Source organism: Notothenia coriiceps, unplaced genomic scaffold, assembly GCF_000735185.1.
Source record: "Notothenia coriiceps isolate Sejong01 unplaced genomic scaffold, NC01 NC01_scaffold00002846, whole genome shotgun sequence".
Classification (NCBI taxonomy): Eukaryota; Metazoa; Chordata; class Actinopteri; order Perciformes; family Nototheniidae; genus Notothenia; species Notothenia coriiceps.
In genome coordinates this window covers 244,706-256,359 of record NW_011335547.1, presented here as the reverse complement: position 1 = coordinate 256,359, position 11,654 = coordinate 244,706, and the positions used below count along the sequence as shown (strand labels likewise).

At 42.4% G+C, this 11,654-nt stretch overlaps 1 protein-coding gene across 5 annotated transcripts in view; it reads right to left on the bottom strand.

Moving 5' to 3' along the window:
- Positions 1–799: 799 nt before the first annotated feature.
- sema4d (sema domain, immunoglobulin domain (Ig), transmembrane domain (TM) and short cytoplasmic domain, (semaphorin) 4D) overlaps positions 800–11,654 on the bottom strand; it is a 39,566-nt gene continuing 28,711 nt past the window's right edge. For 4 of the 5 annotated variants that reach the window (XM_010766001.1, XM_010765999.1, XM_010766000.1 and 1 more), the window contains 10 exons: positions 11,433–11,526; positions 11,168–11,284; positions 10,041–10,192; positions 8,952–9,127; positions 8,685–8,841; positions 8,310–8,532; positions 7,872–7,984; positions 6,964–7,136; positions 6,757–6,803; positions 3,621–6,551 (listed from right to left, as the gene is read on the bottom strand). In XM_010766001.1, coding sequence (XP_010764303.1) covers positions 5,542–6,551; positions 6,757–6,803; positions 6,964–7,136; positions 7,872–7,984; positions 8,310–8,532; positions 8,685–8,841; positions 8,952–9,127; positions 10,041–10,192; positions 11,168–11,284; positions 11,433–11,526 — 2,262 coding nt within the window. In that variant the 3' untranslated portion in view covers positions 3,621–5,541. Of the gene's footprint in view, positions 1,663–2,463; positions 2,556–3,108; positions 3,322–3,620; positions 6,552–6,756; positions 6,804–6,963; positions 7,137–7,871; positions 7,985–8,309; positions 8,533–8,684; positions 8,842–8,951; positions 9,128–10,040; positions 10,193–11,167; positions 11,285–11,432; positions 11,527–11,654 lie in introns of those variants that run through there. The other variant, XM_010766002.1, reaches the window with a different exon arrangement.

The window sequence follows — 11,654 nt, the reverse complement described above, 5'->3', positions numbered from 1 at the left end:
ATTTATATTTTTGTTCAGTGTACATACTGTAGTATTTATTTTTGCTTTTCTTGCTTTGTTGTTATGTGGCTACTGCTAGAGCAGTTTAACTACTAGGTCTGATAATACCTACTTGTTCAAATTGTTTGTTTTTTTACACCAAATTGTTGAAATGACTTTACACCAAATTGTTGAAATGACTTTGCTGCGGTGACACTTGACTTGAGTCACGACCTATTTTATAAACAAAGAACCACCTTTATGTTTTTTTACTCTCTGCTTGTGCTCCTCTACTTTGTCACCAGAGGGCGCTATGGCTCCAGTTATGGTAGATGGCGCCATAAAAACATAAAGCCTATTTGGCAAGCATTTCAGTAGCTGCAGAAACCTGGCCTTTAAACAACATTTTTTATATATATCAAATATGTTATACTGAACATAATTATTTAGGGTAAAACTTATTTTGTATTTTTTTCTAGTTACTTTAAATGTATAATAATGAATGCCCATGCTTCTATAATTATTGGAGGCATTAGCATTTTGAGAATGTCATAACTGCCTTTCAAGGAGAAATGTGCAGTGGAGGTTGGTTAATAATTCAGATGGTAAGAGTTCAGGTAGAAAAGGCTGACGTGTCAGTGTGCCACTCAATTTATAATCTTGCAGGAGAAATGACCTGTTTATAAATAGATGGATCAGGTCTGTTAATATTTCATCTTTTATCTTATAAAAAAAAAAGTAAGCATACTTCATTTAATGTCACAGTGTCAACATGTCAAAGTCAATAAACAAATAAAACAAAACAAAACTTCTAATAAATAGTTTTATTAATAAGCTATTTCTGCTCCAAAGGTAAATAGGTAGTCACAGTTTTTGACGTGAAGAAGAACTAAGTGCAGACAGAAAGCAGCAAGGTACAGAATAACATGCCAAGGAAGGCATTTAGAATTATGTTTTTTTTTCTGAATGCCGCTTTTGTCGATATAATCGTGCTTAATGTCAAACATCTGAGTATACTGTGGTTGAAAAGAACCCTACTTCCCACAGTAACCTACTCCATTACTGGAATCAAACCCCTTTAAATAAGATAGGGATTTGACTCTCTGGAAGTAAAAAGACTACACATTATAATTTCAAGTAAAATGTCACACTGCAAGGTAGCTTTAAGGTTCCTTACTGATGTTTTCAAGGCGGAGAAAGTGCAAACACCTAAATAAACCAAACCATAAAATAGACGCTGCATTACTTCGAAATACTGATCAGTGCTCCTCCTATACCATCAGCTTTATTGTTCCACAAGCACTGCTTTCAGGATGTGCTTGTGTCAGTAAAAAATAAATAAATGCATATTTGGAAGAAAGGCTGCCCACAAGTCCTCAGATCGATGGCCTTCATCTCCTCATCCGTTTTAGAAGGAGTCCTAATACCATCATCATCACCATCATCATCATCACAGCCAGATGATCCTCCTACAGGAAGCATGCGTGAACTCTTTGCTTCCCAATCCATCAAACTCCGACATAAGAGGTGACACTGGGACATCGAATTCCACCAGTCAATGATATTTCAGTGTCAAAAGGTGCTGTCCACCTGCTGAGGACCTCGTTCACAATAAGATTCAGCAAACACGTTGAAGTGAAGCTCATGATGTCTTCACAGAGCTCAGTGGCCATCACAGCTTTCCTGTGGAGACAAACACATTTGTACTGCACAAGTAGATGAAAGGCTAAAAATGGACAAAATGTTTTGAACAGAGGTTAAACTATCTTGGTGTAGACATCTGAATCACTTTTTTATTTTCTGGTCAACAAGATGCATGGTAGTAGCCTACTACATCTACATACAAACTAGTCAAAGTGTCTGTATCTGAATAAAACAAATTGGTATGTTAATGGGAGGTTTTACTGCTGGAGGAACAGATTATGAAACTTTACCTAAATGATGGATAGAGTAACATCGTGGGATCCAATTACTTTTCCCCAAAATAAATGCAGCTGTTAAAACACGTCACAAGACTTGTGTGTGTGTTTGAAGATCCCTTCAAGGAGGAACATAAAAGTGTTTGGTTAACTAGAAGACAATTAGCTGAATGTGGTTAAAAGATCATGTGGAACAGAAAATGTGATTAAATGTAATGTCGTTAAATGTGAAAGCTAAAAGTAGCTTTTCTGCAGGAACAAAGTTATTTATTTAAAAAGTGTACATCACTTTTTTAACTCTAAAAAAACACACATTTCACAGGAAGTAGAATAACACGGTTGGAATATTAATCAGTTTTTTGATTGGTGCTTCTAATTATTGTCCCCAATAAATCTGGACATAGAAAAAAGAGCTCAAACGGAAGGTTCTAACCATTTGCCCCAAACTGAACATGCAGAGCAGGTTAAAAATGCTAACCCGTGATGCAAGTCGACCAGGGCAACTGCACCATAACTATTAATAGGTTTGCAGAAAACACACTCACATGCACACACTTTGACCTACCCAGGCCTCTGCCCATCGTTTTAGCAGTTGCTCATGCTCTGTGAGTGCACCTCTCCATTGGTTCAAATCCCTGGACGGGACGCTCTCCTCATCTGTCAAATAACATCTATTATTGAAATAATGGCATTGATGACAACCCAATCCCAAATACCTCTTAACATGCATTACTTGTGATATATTTCACATTTAGGGACAGAATAGCTTTTAATTCTTAAAAACACATTATCAAGGTAGCCTACTGTCGATCCAGAATATCCGAGAGGCAGTGAGAAAATATAGTCTGGGGATCCTTCTCTAAATCGGATTTAAATAGTTTTCTCTTCTGTGTTTTCTACCAGGTGAGTTTTAATTACTCACAACAATTTACACACAAAATACAGCATGGACCTTTGAGAACCAATAAAGAACATGTGGCATGGGACCAGTTTAGCCTCATGTGACTAAAATCAGTATGACAACAAACAATACAAAAAATTCCCCAGTCAAAACTTTATCGTCCCTACCAGTTACCTACAGTATGTAGTTAGCTTCAAATGAAAAACCCTGTATACCACCTGTTCTTGATTCGTAAAGACAGGAAAGAGTCTTTTTTTAAAAAAAAAATGTTATCTTTAAATGGAACACCAAATCATTTTCTGGATATACCTCCAATAGTGAGGCGGAGGTCCACCTCAGACGTGTCGCTGCCCGTGCTGGCCTCAGCGACACAGTGGTAGCGGGCGTCCTTGACCAGAGCCCCCTCTCGGAGCCAGCTGCTCACCAGAACCTCCTTCTGTCCCAGCGGCAGGCGGTGCTCCATTATGGGGGTGTCCAAAATGTGCCCATTAATTAGCCAGTGAATTTGGAGATCACTGGGACCTGAGGGAGAGAATAGGACTTCATGTTGACCCGCCAGATGGTCGACACACTGACATTCCACACGGACGTGCTGTATTAGGAATACTTGCCTTTGGTAGATCTTTTTATGACGTTCTAGTTTCAAACGTTTGAAAACTGAATGTACATGCAGTGTAAATGTATGCAATCTCTCACCAAAGCGCTGTTATTTACTGCATCTTGATCATGCAGAGTATGAATACACGTAGTTTGCATAACATTTACAACTGTATCATCACTAATGAATCCACCTTGCTTAAAGAAAAAGTCAAAATCCATTGTTGAAAACATTTGACAATATTTATTTAGCCTCCCTACCAAGAGCAATGCTCCCAAAAAGTCCCCTAGATTTATGTACATCTTCAAATGGTATTTGTTCCATATATACAAATATATTTACACTTGTTTACAGGCACAAACAAAAAAAATCCAGATTAGGTATTGAGATGTAATCCTACAATTGACACCCTGGACAAAAAGGATCCATTTCTAAATGTAACATTCGCGCCAGACTGCCGTTACATACTTTACACAAAAATGTACCATGTTCATTTATCATTAGAAGTGAGAATTTAGACAACCAGATCACGTAGACAGCTGAACATCAGATCTTGTCTTTTCAAACATTCACTTATTAAAAAAGGTATCTTACCAGACACCTGAAATTGAGACTAACAGTTCTCCAAAAGGCAGATGCCATGAAGCGAAGGACAGGCTTGTTTGAAACAAATCCAGAAACACACACTTCCAGTTAGCTTATGTTTGGGAGATGGAAACATGCAACGTGCAAAAAGTCAGAGAGGATGAGTGAAAAAGGGGGAGGGTTAAAACAGTGCTAGGAAAAGATTTGTAGTTCCGGAGTTGCATTCGAGCCATCGTCACCGACACCACTCACCCAGGGCCAGGCAGAAGAGCAGGAAGGCCTCCTGGGCGTGCACCCCCCAGGCTTGGTCCTTCAGCAGGGGGGGCAACAGTCTCACCTCTGCCTCCCGGGCCTCCACACTGTGGGGCTTGGTGGAGGAAGAGGTGGAAGAAGAGGAGGAAGAAGAGGAGGACAGGGAAGATGAAGTGTCGACAGGAGAGGAGGCTGTGAGGGAGGGAGTGATGGGAAAAGAGAGTATTGAGGAAAATGGGAAATCTAATAAAGGGGTGACATGCAAATCCGACACGAGGGAAACTGAGGTGCTAGGCTCTAAAAAAAATAATGAAACAAATCTGCTGGAATAAATTAAACAAAAAGAGCAAGATCTTAACTAATTACAAACGAGACATGTTATTACCACAGAAGAGACTCATCTTAAATAATCATGTTCAGAAAATGAAGGCTTGATTCAAAATAGTAACACAAAATAACTTTAAAGAAAAGATTGTTTCCAGGCTGTTTGAAAAAAGACCCTGATGATTGATATTGTCCAACATCCCATAATACTGGATATATTTATGTTAATAACACACCGCATGAGGGGAAATGACGAGTAGCGGTTAATACACAGGATCATCAGGAGGTTTATCCATGGAGGAATGTCGACTTCACAGGTAGGACACATTTCATTCAGAGAAACTCAACATTGTCACTTAAAGATGGTTTGACAGTAGTTTGATTTATTCCAGCATTTCTATATCATGCCAGTTGTCGTTTTTTTCTATTTCTCTGACCTTCAGACAGACATAGCCACCTCACTGGGTGAGAGGCCCACATACCGGGCGCTGCAGATGGCAACAGTGTACAACAAAGCAAGACTGTAACGTACCGAGGAAATCTTCCCTGAGAAACAATGTAATGTTGAAGCCTTTCCAGTCCAATCGCCTACGTGTGGCTTTGAGAACGGTTTTCACCCAGGCTGTACAAAAAAACACAACTCCAATTTGGAAAACATCAAGGTAACTTACCAATTTGGTAAACAATGTTTCCAATTTGGAATTTAACAAAATAGCTTTTCTCGCTGGACCTAAGCAGAGCGGGTGCAGCTTCTGTGAGAACAGTTTTTACCTTCATCATCATCATCATCATCATCATCATCACCCTAAATCAGACATCAACCTCTACAGGTAAGTACACTTAAGCTTTGTGACGATTAAACTTCACGTGGTGCTAAACACTGAAAAAACCTTTATAGAGGAAACCATGTGTGATTTGTGGGAAGATCCAGAAAGAGCGGGAAATCCCTATCAAATATTCTTTATGCTGAAAGAGGCTTCTTGCTAGCAGTAAGGTTCATCTGCATCTGCAAACTCGATGGGCTGAGATTCACAGTCCACATCGAAGGGCTTCTCCTGGGACGGGCTGTCTCCCCCACAAGTGTGGGAGGGGATCCGCCCGTTGCCACACTCGGGCTCGGTCTCGTACCCGGTGTCGCGCAGCGCCTTGAGGTTCTGGGTGGTTTGGCTGCCGTTCTGTGTCGGCTGCTCCGTCATGTTCATTTTGTCGCTGGTAGCAGCTTCCATCAGACCCGCCTCGCAGGCCCGGTACTCCGGCTGGTGGGTGCTCTTGTGACTGCCCAGCAGAGCGCCTCGCAGCCTCAGGCAGGGGGCCGGCAGGTACTGCATGTAGCAGTTGTACGCTAGTGCAGCCAGGAAGAGGAGGAAAAACAGGAGGAAGAGGAAGAGGAGGGCGGTGCTGTTGTTGTGCTGCAGATACTCCGCCGCTGTGACCCGGTTGTCCAGGCTGTGCGGCGTGTTGGAGCTCAGGGGGGGGAGCTTCGGCTGAAACCTGATGGTGCTGCTGGGCGGCGGGGTTAGTGATGAGTCAGTTTGGGGAGGGGAGGTGAATTGGGTAGTGGCTGTGAAGCTGGGAGGGGCAATGGCCGACGTTAGTAGGGCTCTGTCTGTCTTACCGTTACCTTCAGCTGCTTGGGTGCTAGATGTCTCCTGGCTGTTGAGGGGGGGGGTCACATGGCCGGCCTGCTGAGGGGCTCTGGGCGGGGGAATAAGAGAGAGGACGTATCCGGCCAGGAGGCGGCTGAAGTTCTTCCCAGCAGCGGGGGCCCATTCCACAGACCAGCACTCGTAGTGACCTTGGTCCTCTGGGGCCACGCTGTAAATAAGGAGACCGTTTTCGGCTATGAGGTGGAAGCGCGAGGCCTCGGTGAGCACCGAGCCGTTGGATTTCCACATGACCTGGGCCAGGTTGGAGCGTACCAGGCACGGCAGCTCAGCAGAGCTTCCTGGTTTCACCTTCACACGCTGGTAGTCCTTCACAGATAGTCCTGATGCTACAAGGCAAAAAGAGCGGGAAAATAATTACTTTAAGGCCCAGTGAGAAGTTAAAGGCAATCAAACAACCTAGCTTTAGCTTATAGGATAGTGACAAAACAATTGCACACCACATTCAAGTTATTCTATTATGATAATTAACAGATTGTTTTACCCTGACTGTTTGTGTTATAAAGCTTGTGATGTGAGAATGTTGAACCCTACCTGAAGGACACTTGTCTGCGTCACCTTTCAGGCTCTGGATTAGACTCCTGAAAAAACAAACAAGCATTATAATCATGGCATCTAAAACATGCCAACACTGAAATGAGGAACTATCTAGACTGTGACGGTAAATCAAGTCAAACTAGATGGAGTGTGCGTTGTGTAATAATGCATGAGAGGAGTACCGGTATGTAGGAAAAGGATTACCTAGGCCGTTGGCTGGGGGCATCGAGGATATTGACACAGGCAGCAGTGTGAGGGTCCCAGGCACAGTAAGGGTCCCGAGCCAGGACGCAGTCCGCGCAGGACCGGTACCGGTCGCAGAAGGCTGTGGGGGACTGAACCACACCAGAGTCTGAGCCAGCGTACAGAGACCGCGTCTGTGGAGAAGCACAAGGCTGTTCACGTAAATATGTCAAAGAAAGAGCGCACAACATAAAGACACACACTCGATCACTTGGAATGTCCAGAAAAAAAGCCCCTTTAACATTTAACCACAAAAAGTTTACAAATCACTTGAACTTTTTATAAAAGCATAATTGGAGTATTAGTAGCAGAAAACATAACTGGTTTTACTCCTGGATTGGGACCTTTGGTGTACAGTTTGTCATACCCCTATGCCACCCAAAATGCAGAACTGCTGTCTGCAAAAAGTGTAATGCAAACTCCAGACAACCACAAACACACCACAGCAACGAGAAGCGCACAGTCTCATCTGGTTTAGAGAACTGATGGTTTTGCATTTGAAAGTGATGCCATCTACTTTGTAACTTCCTGTCGTGACTTTTCTCACAGAAGATTAACATGCAAAAAACGGACACTTTGAGTGAGGGCAACAATGAGACCGCCTGTCTGCACCATACGCTACATCCTCAAATTCTCCTAAAACCAAACCATCTAAAAAAATGTAATACTATAACTTTCATTGGTTATGATTTCATGCAAAACTGTTGCATTAGACTCCATTTGTTTTAACTTAGTGGGCCTAATAACTGGCCTCTGAGGATATTAAACCAACACAGAGCTCCTAGGTGTATGCTTAAAACACATTTTCTAATTCTGGAGCCACAAATTCTCTTTGTTTAGTGAGTAAGCGTTACAGAGGCGTTACTGACCTCAGAGGACAGCAGCAGGTTCTTGATGGACTCGGAGTTCTTCAGGAGCTGGATCTCCTCCACGATATGCACCTCTCCTTCATACACCACTGACTTGTGCAGGATTCCCTTATCTAGAGACGAGAATGGAACAATGTCATTTAGTTGAAGAACAAGTCAGATATTAGCAGCTTTGAAACAAAGGACTGCTACTCAATGATCAGTAGGCACCGACTTTACCTACTCGGTTTCGTTAAATCAAATCTAAACTAGAATGGACTAGTTGTGATTGAGGAAGAGCTTTAGTATACAATCAATAAATACAGTATCGAACAAATATAGCGCTGATGCATTGTATCAGCACATGCGTACATAAAATAAAAAATGGACATTAGGGGTTAATAAACCACATCAGGATAACATTGAACAATTTCAAATGGTTTACTTGTATGTTCCTACCAGTTCCAGTGAACATGACGTCGTAAATCTTTCCGTCGAGCGCGCGGACCCTTTCCACAACGATTTGGGTGTAGTTGACGTCTTTGGTGATGAGGCGAGGCCCGTTGCCGATGGGCAGGACGGGGTCCTCCAGCAGGGGGTGGTCCTTCACAAACTGAAGGGTCTTGTCCGGCAGGTGGAGAGAGCTGCTGATGTTCTGCTGTCGCATCAGGTTGTTAATACACTGGAGGAGAAAGGCAGAGAGATTTACACCAAAGTGGAATAAACCATTTCACGTCTGTTTCATCAAAGCAAAAAGCATTCTTGACCAAGGACTGCATTACACAAAACTAAATACAATCTTTATTATTGAAGCTTTGTAAAAAAGGTACTCACTGCTCCAGGACGTGGGGTGGGAGTGATGCCGTTGTACCGGACCCACTTGGTGTGGGACTGCTCCACTGTGACCTTCTGCATGTACTTGCCCTTGGAGAAGACGTCTTCCACAGCTGTCATGTTGTAAGCACACACTGCTGACAGGCCCACGTTACCCCTGAGGCACGAGGATGATGATTGAGTCGGAAGAGAAGAGGGGGAGGAAAGAGAAGAAGTGAATTTATGACCTGCATTGTGTTCAAATATCAACTTCTTCAAATCACTGACCACTGGGAGGTGAACACCCCGTAGATGACGGTGTCCTTCCAGTCGGCGCCCTTCAGGATGAACACATCATGCACTACGTTGAAAACAAAGTTGAGCTCAGGCATGGAGCACACCAGCTTGGCTTTCAGGAAGGACGTCCATTTTTTCTGCAAAGTGCGCTGCCCCCCGAGGTCACCCTGTGGAAGAGAGGGTTTATCAGCACGTTAGGCGGTGAGGAGAGAGGCAGAAGGACGAGGGAAAAGGGACGAGAAGAGAGAAGAGAGAGAGAAGGGCGTCATTTCCACTGGGAATGGGGGGGAACATGTCTCAAAATATTGTGTCTTAGCCACCTTCAGTTATTACTCAGTAAAAAAGCGCTTTTTTGCTTAGTCATTTTACATTTTTAAACAATATCTTCATTAAAAGTGTATTTGTTCTCCCTCTTTGAAAGCAACAGACATCCTTGAGTGTGTGTACAGTTCATTAAAGTTACATCATTATAACAACTGCTGTGTCCTGTTTTGAATTATGCTTCTGGCTTTTACGGGAACATACAAATTAAATCAAAGTTGATTACTTTCTGATCATTTCTGGGAATTCGAAACAGCGTTGGCCATCAGTGGTGAATTGGGATGGAAACCTCTAAACATCAGTAATAACAGACTTAAATATGCCTGAACAGCTGCTCACTAAAAACATCAGAGGGATCAGAATAGTTTTTTTATTCATTTGTTTTTCCATCTTAAAATGTTCCTGCTGGTTTGTTGATACAAAAGGATCTCTTTGTGAAATGTATTTTCGGGTTCCTACCATCAGCTGTAGAAGCCGGTAGATTTTACATTTGGGAAAGTACAAAAGATCTTTTATAAAAATTCAAAATAAATGTCACTGCTTCAAGAGTATTTTAGGGTCTTTTAGATCCTGTGGGCTGGGCACTCGTATGTGCATGACTCGATAAATATGACTTACTAACTGTTGATGATTTGAACCATGATATGAGCTCAGGTGAGTGTGAAAGAGGGATGTAAACAAAGACAGCATGCACACACAGACAGCAGGAGGAGAGGGATAAGAGGTATGTGCAGATGGTACATGATGACGTGCACTGACCTTACAGACGCGGGCCACCCTGGGGATGAGCAGCTTGCCAAAGAATTCGTACTCCACTGACACCTCGGTGAAGAAATAGTAGATTTTATCGTCCTCGCCATCCACTCTGTTACTCCCTTCACTGATCACATCAGCAAAAACAAAACTTGGCTCTGAGAGGAAAACAGAGAGTTGAGAGAAGGGTATTGGTGAAAGGGAATATATAGGAAGAGATTGATCTGATTGATTCCTGCTCCTCGGGGTGCTATTAAACATAAAACAACAGAAACATTCAAAAACACATTTAGAAACGGCCAAACGAAGACACTACGGGTTGTCCCTAATTCCTTTGTATTGGGTACAGTGTCGGATTTGTTGATTAAATGATGTATGACACATTCAAATGAAAGCCTGTGTTTCTAGTCCTGATGCTCTTAAAGAAAGAGCCAAGCACTGGAAGTCAAAAGGTTCAAAATATGATGTTTATAAGCTCAAATTATAGATGATAAGAACCGAGAATTCAACTCCTGAAACTGACGTGACGTGAGAAGATGATGAGAGAAGGCGTATCAGTTAGTCCACTTGCAGTGTTAGAGTGGAGTATCTTTACCGCATAATAATAATCAACTAACCCCTTGCCCTTATTCCTCCTACTGTAGCTTAGCACTTTCTACTTTTGTTTTACTTGCTTGTAAGCGCTTTGAGCACCAGGAAAAGCGCTTTATAAATTTAATGTATTATTATTATAAACAATTTAAATAATTTAATTTTGGCTTGATATCAAGTTACTCACAGAATGAACACTAATTAGCGACAGCTGATATGACATGAGCTGCTGCAGACGAGGTCTCATCATTTGAATAGGTGAAAGTGACCATCAACACAGGCTGAACGTTTATACTCTTCTCATTGCCAATGTGAAAAAGCAAGGACAGATAACAGATGTGTTAGCGTCAGAGCAAATCTGCGTATTTTGTCAACGTCAGCATTAAAGCAAACAAATATTTGTACACATATTAAAACTCTTATGTCAGGGATATGCTCAAAGGGATTAGATTATGATCAGGTACATTTGAGTTTAGGATATCTTTACCACACACTATTTTCTTATTACATTCATTTACTTCTTACATATTGTCCCAACTCACCGTTGAGCCATGATGTGGAGTACTCTGTCCTCAGCAGGGACTGGGACGGAGAGTATCTGGACATAATGGGTTCGCTGCCTAAGAAGTTATAAGCTGTCCCTGAGTACAGCTCTCCATCTGATGAAAACAGGGAACAAAAACAAACAAAACATGTGTTCAGCTAGTCCATTTTGCCTTCCAGAAAACAAGAGATTATTGGGGATTGTAATGCACTTTACACCATCAGAGCTCTTCGTGAAATGACATACAAGTGGCTCCAACTCACCAACCATGACGGTAGTAAAGCTTTGTGACGGGTCAAAGGAGCACTTCCCCCGGCCGTCTTCAGGTTGACGGTCCAATGAGAAGTCAGCGAGGTTCTGAACGTTTCAGATACAGTTAAAGGTCGCTGAGGGTTGTGAAACAAAAACATGCTTATTTATGTTGATGAGCGGTAACCTACCAAGTAGTCACACTGAGGTTGAAAGGCATGCGTGCCGCAGACATA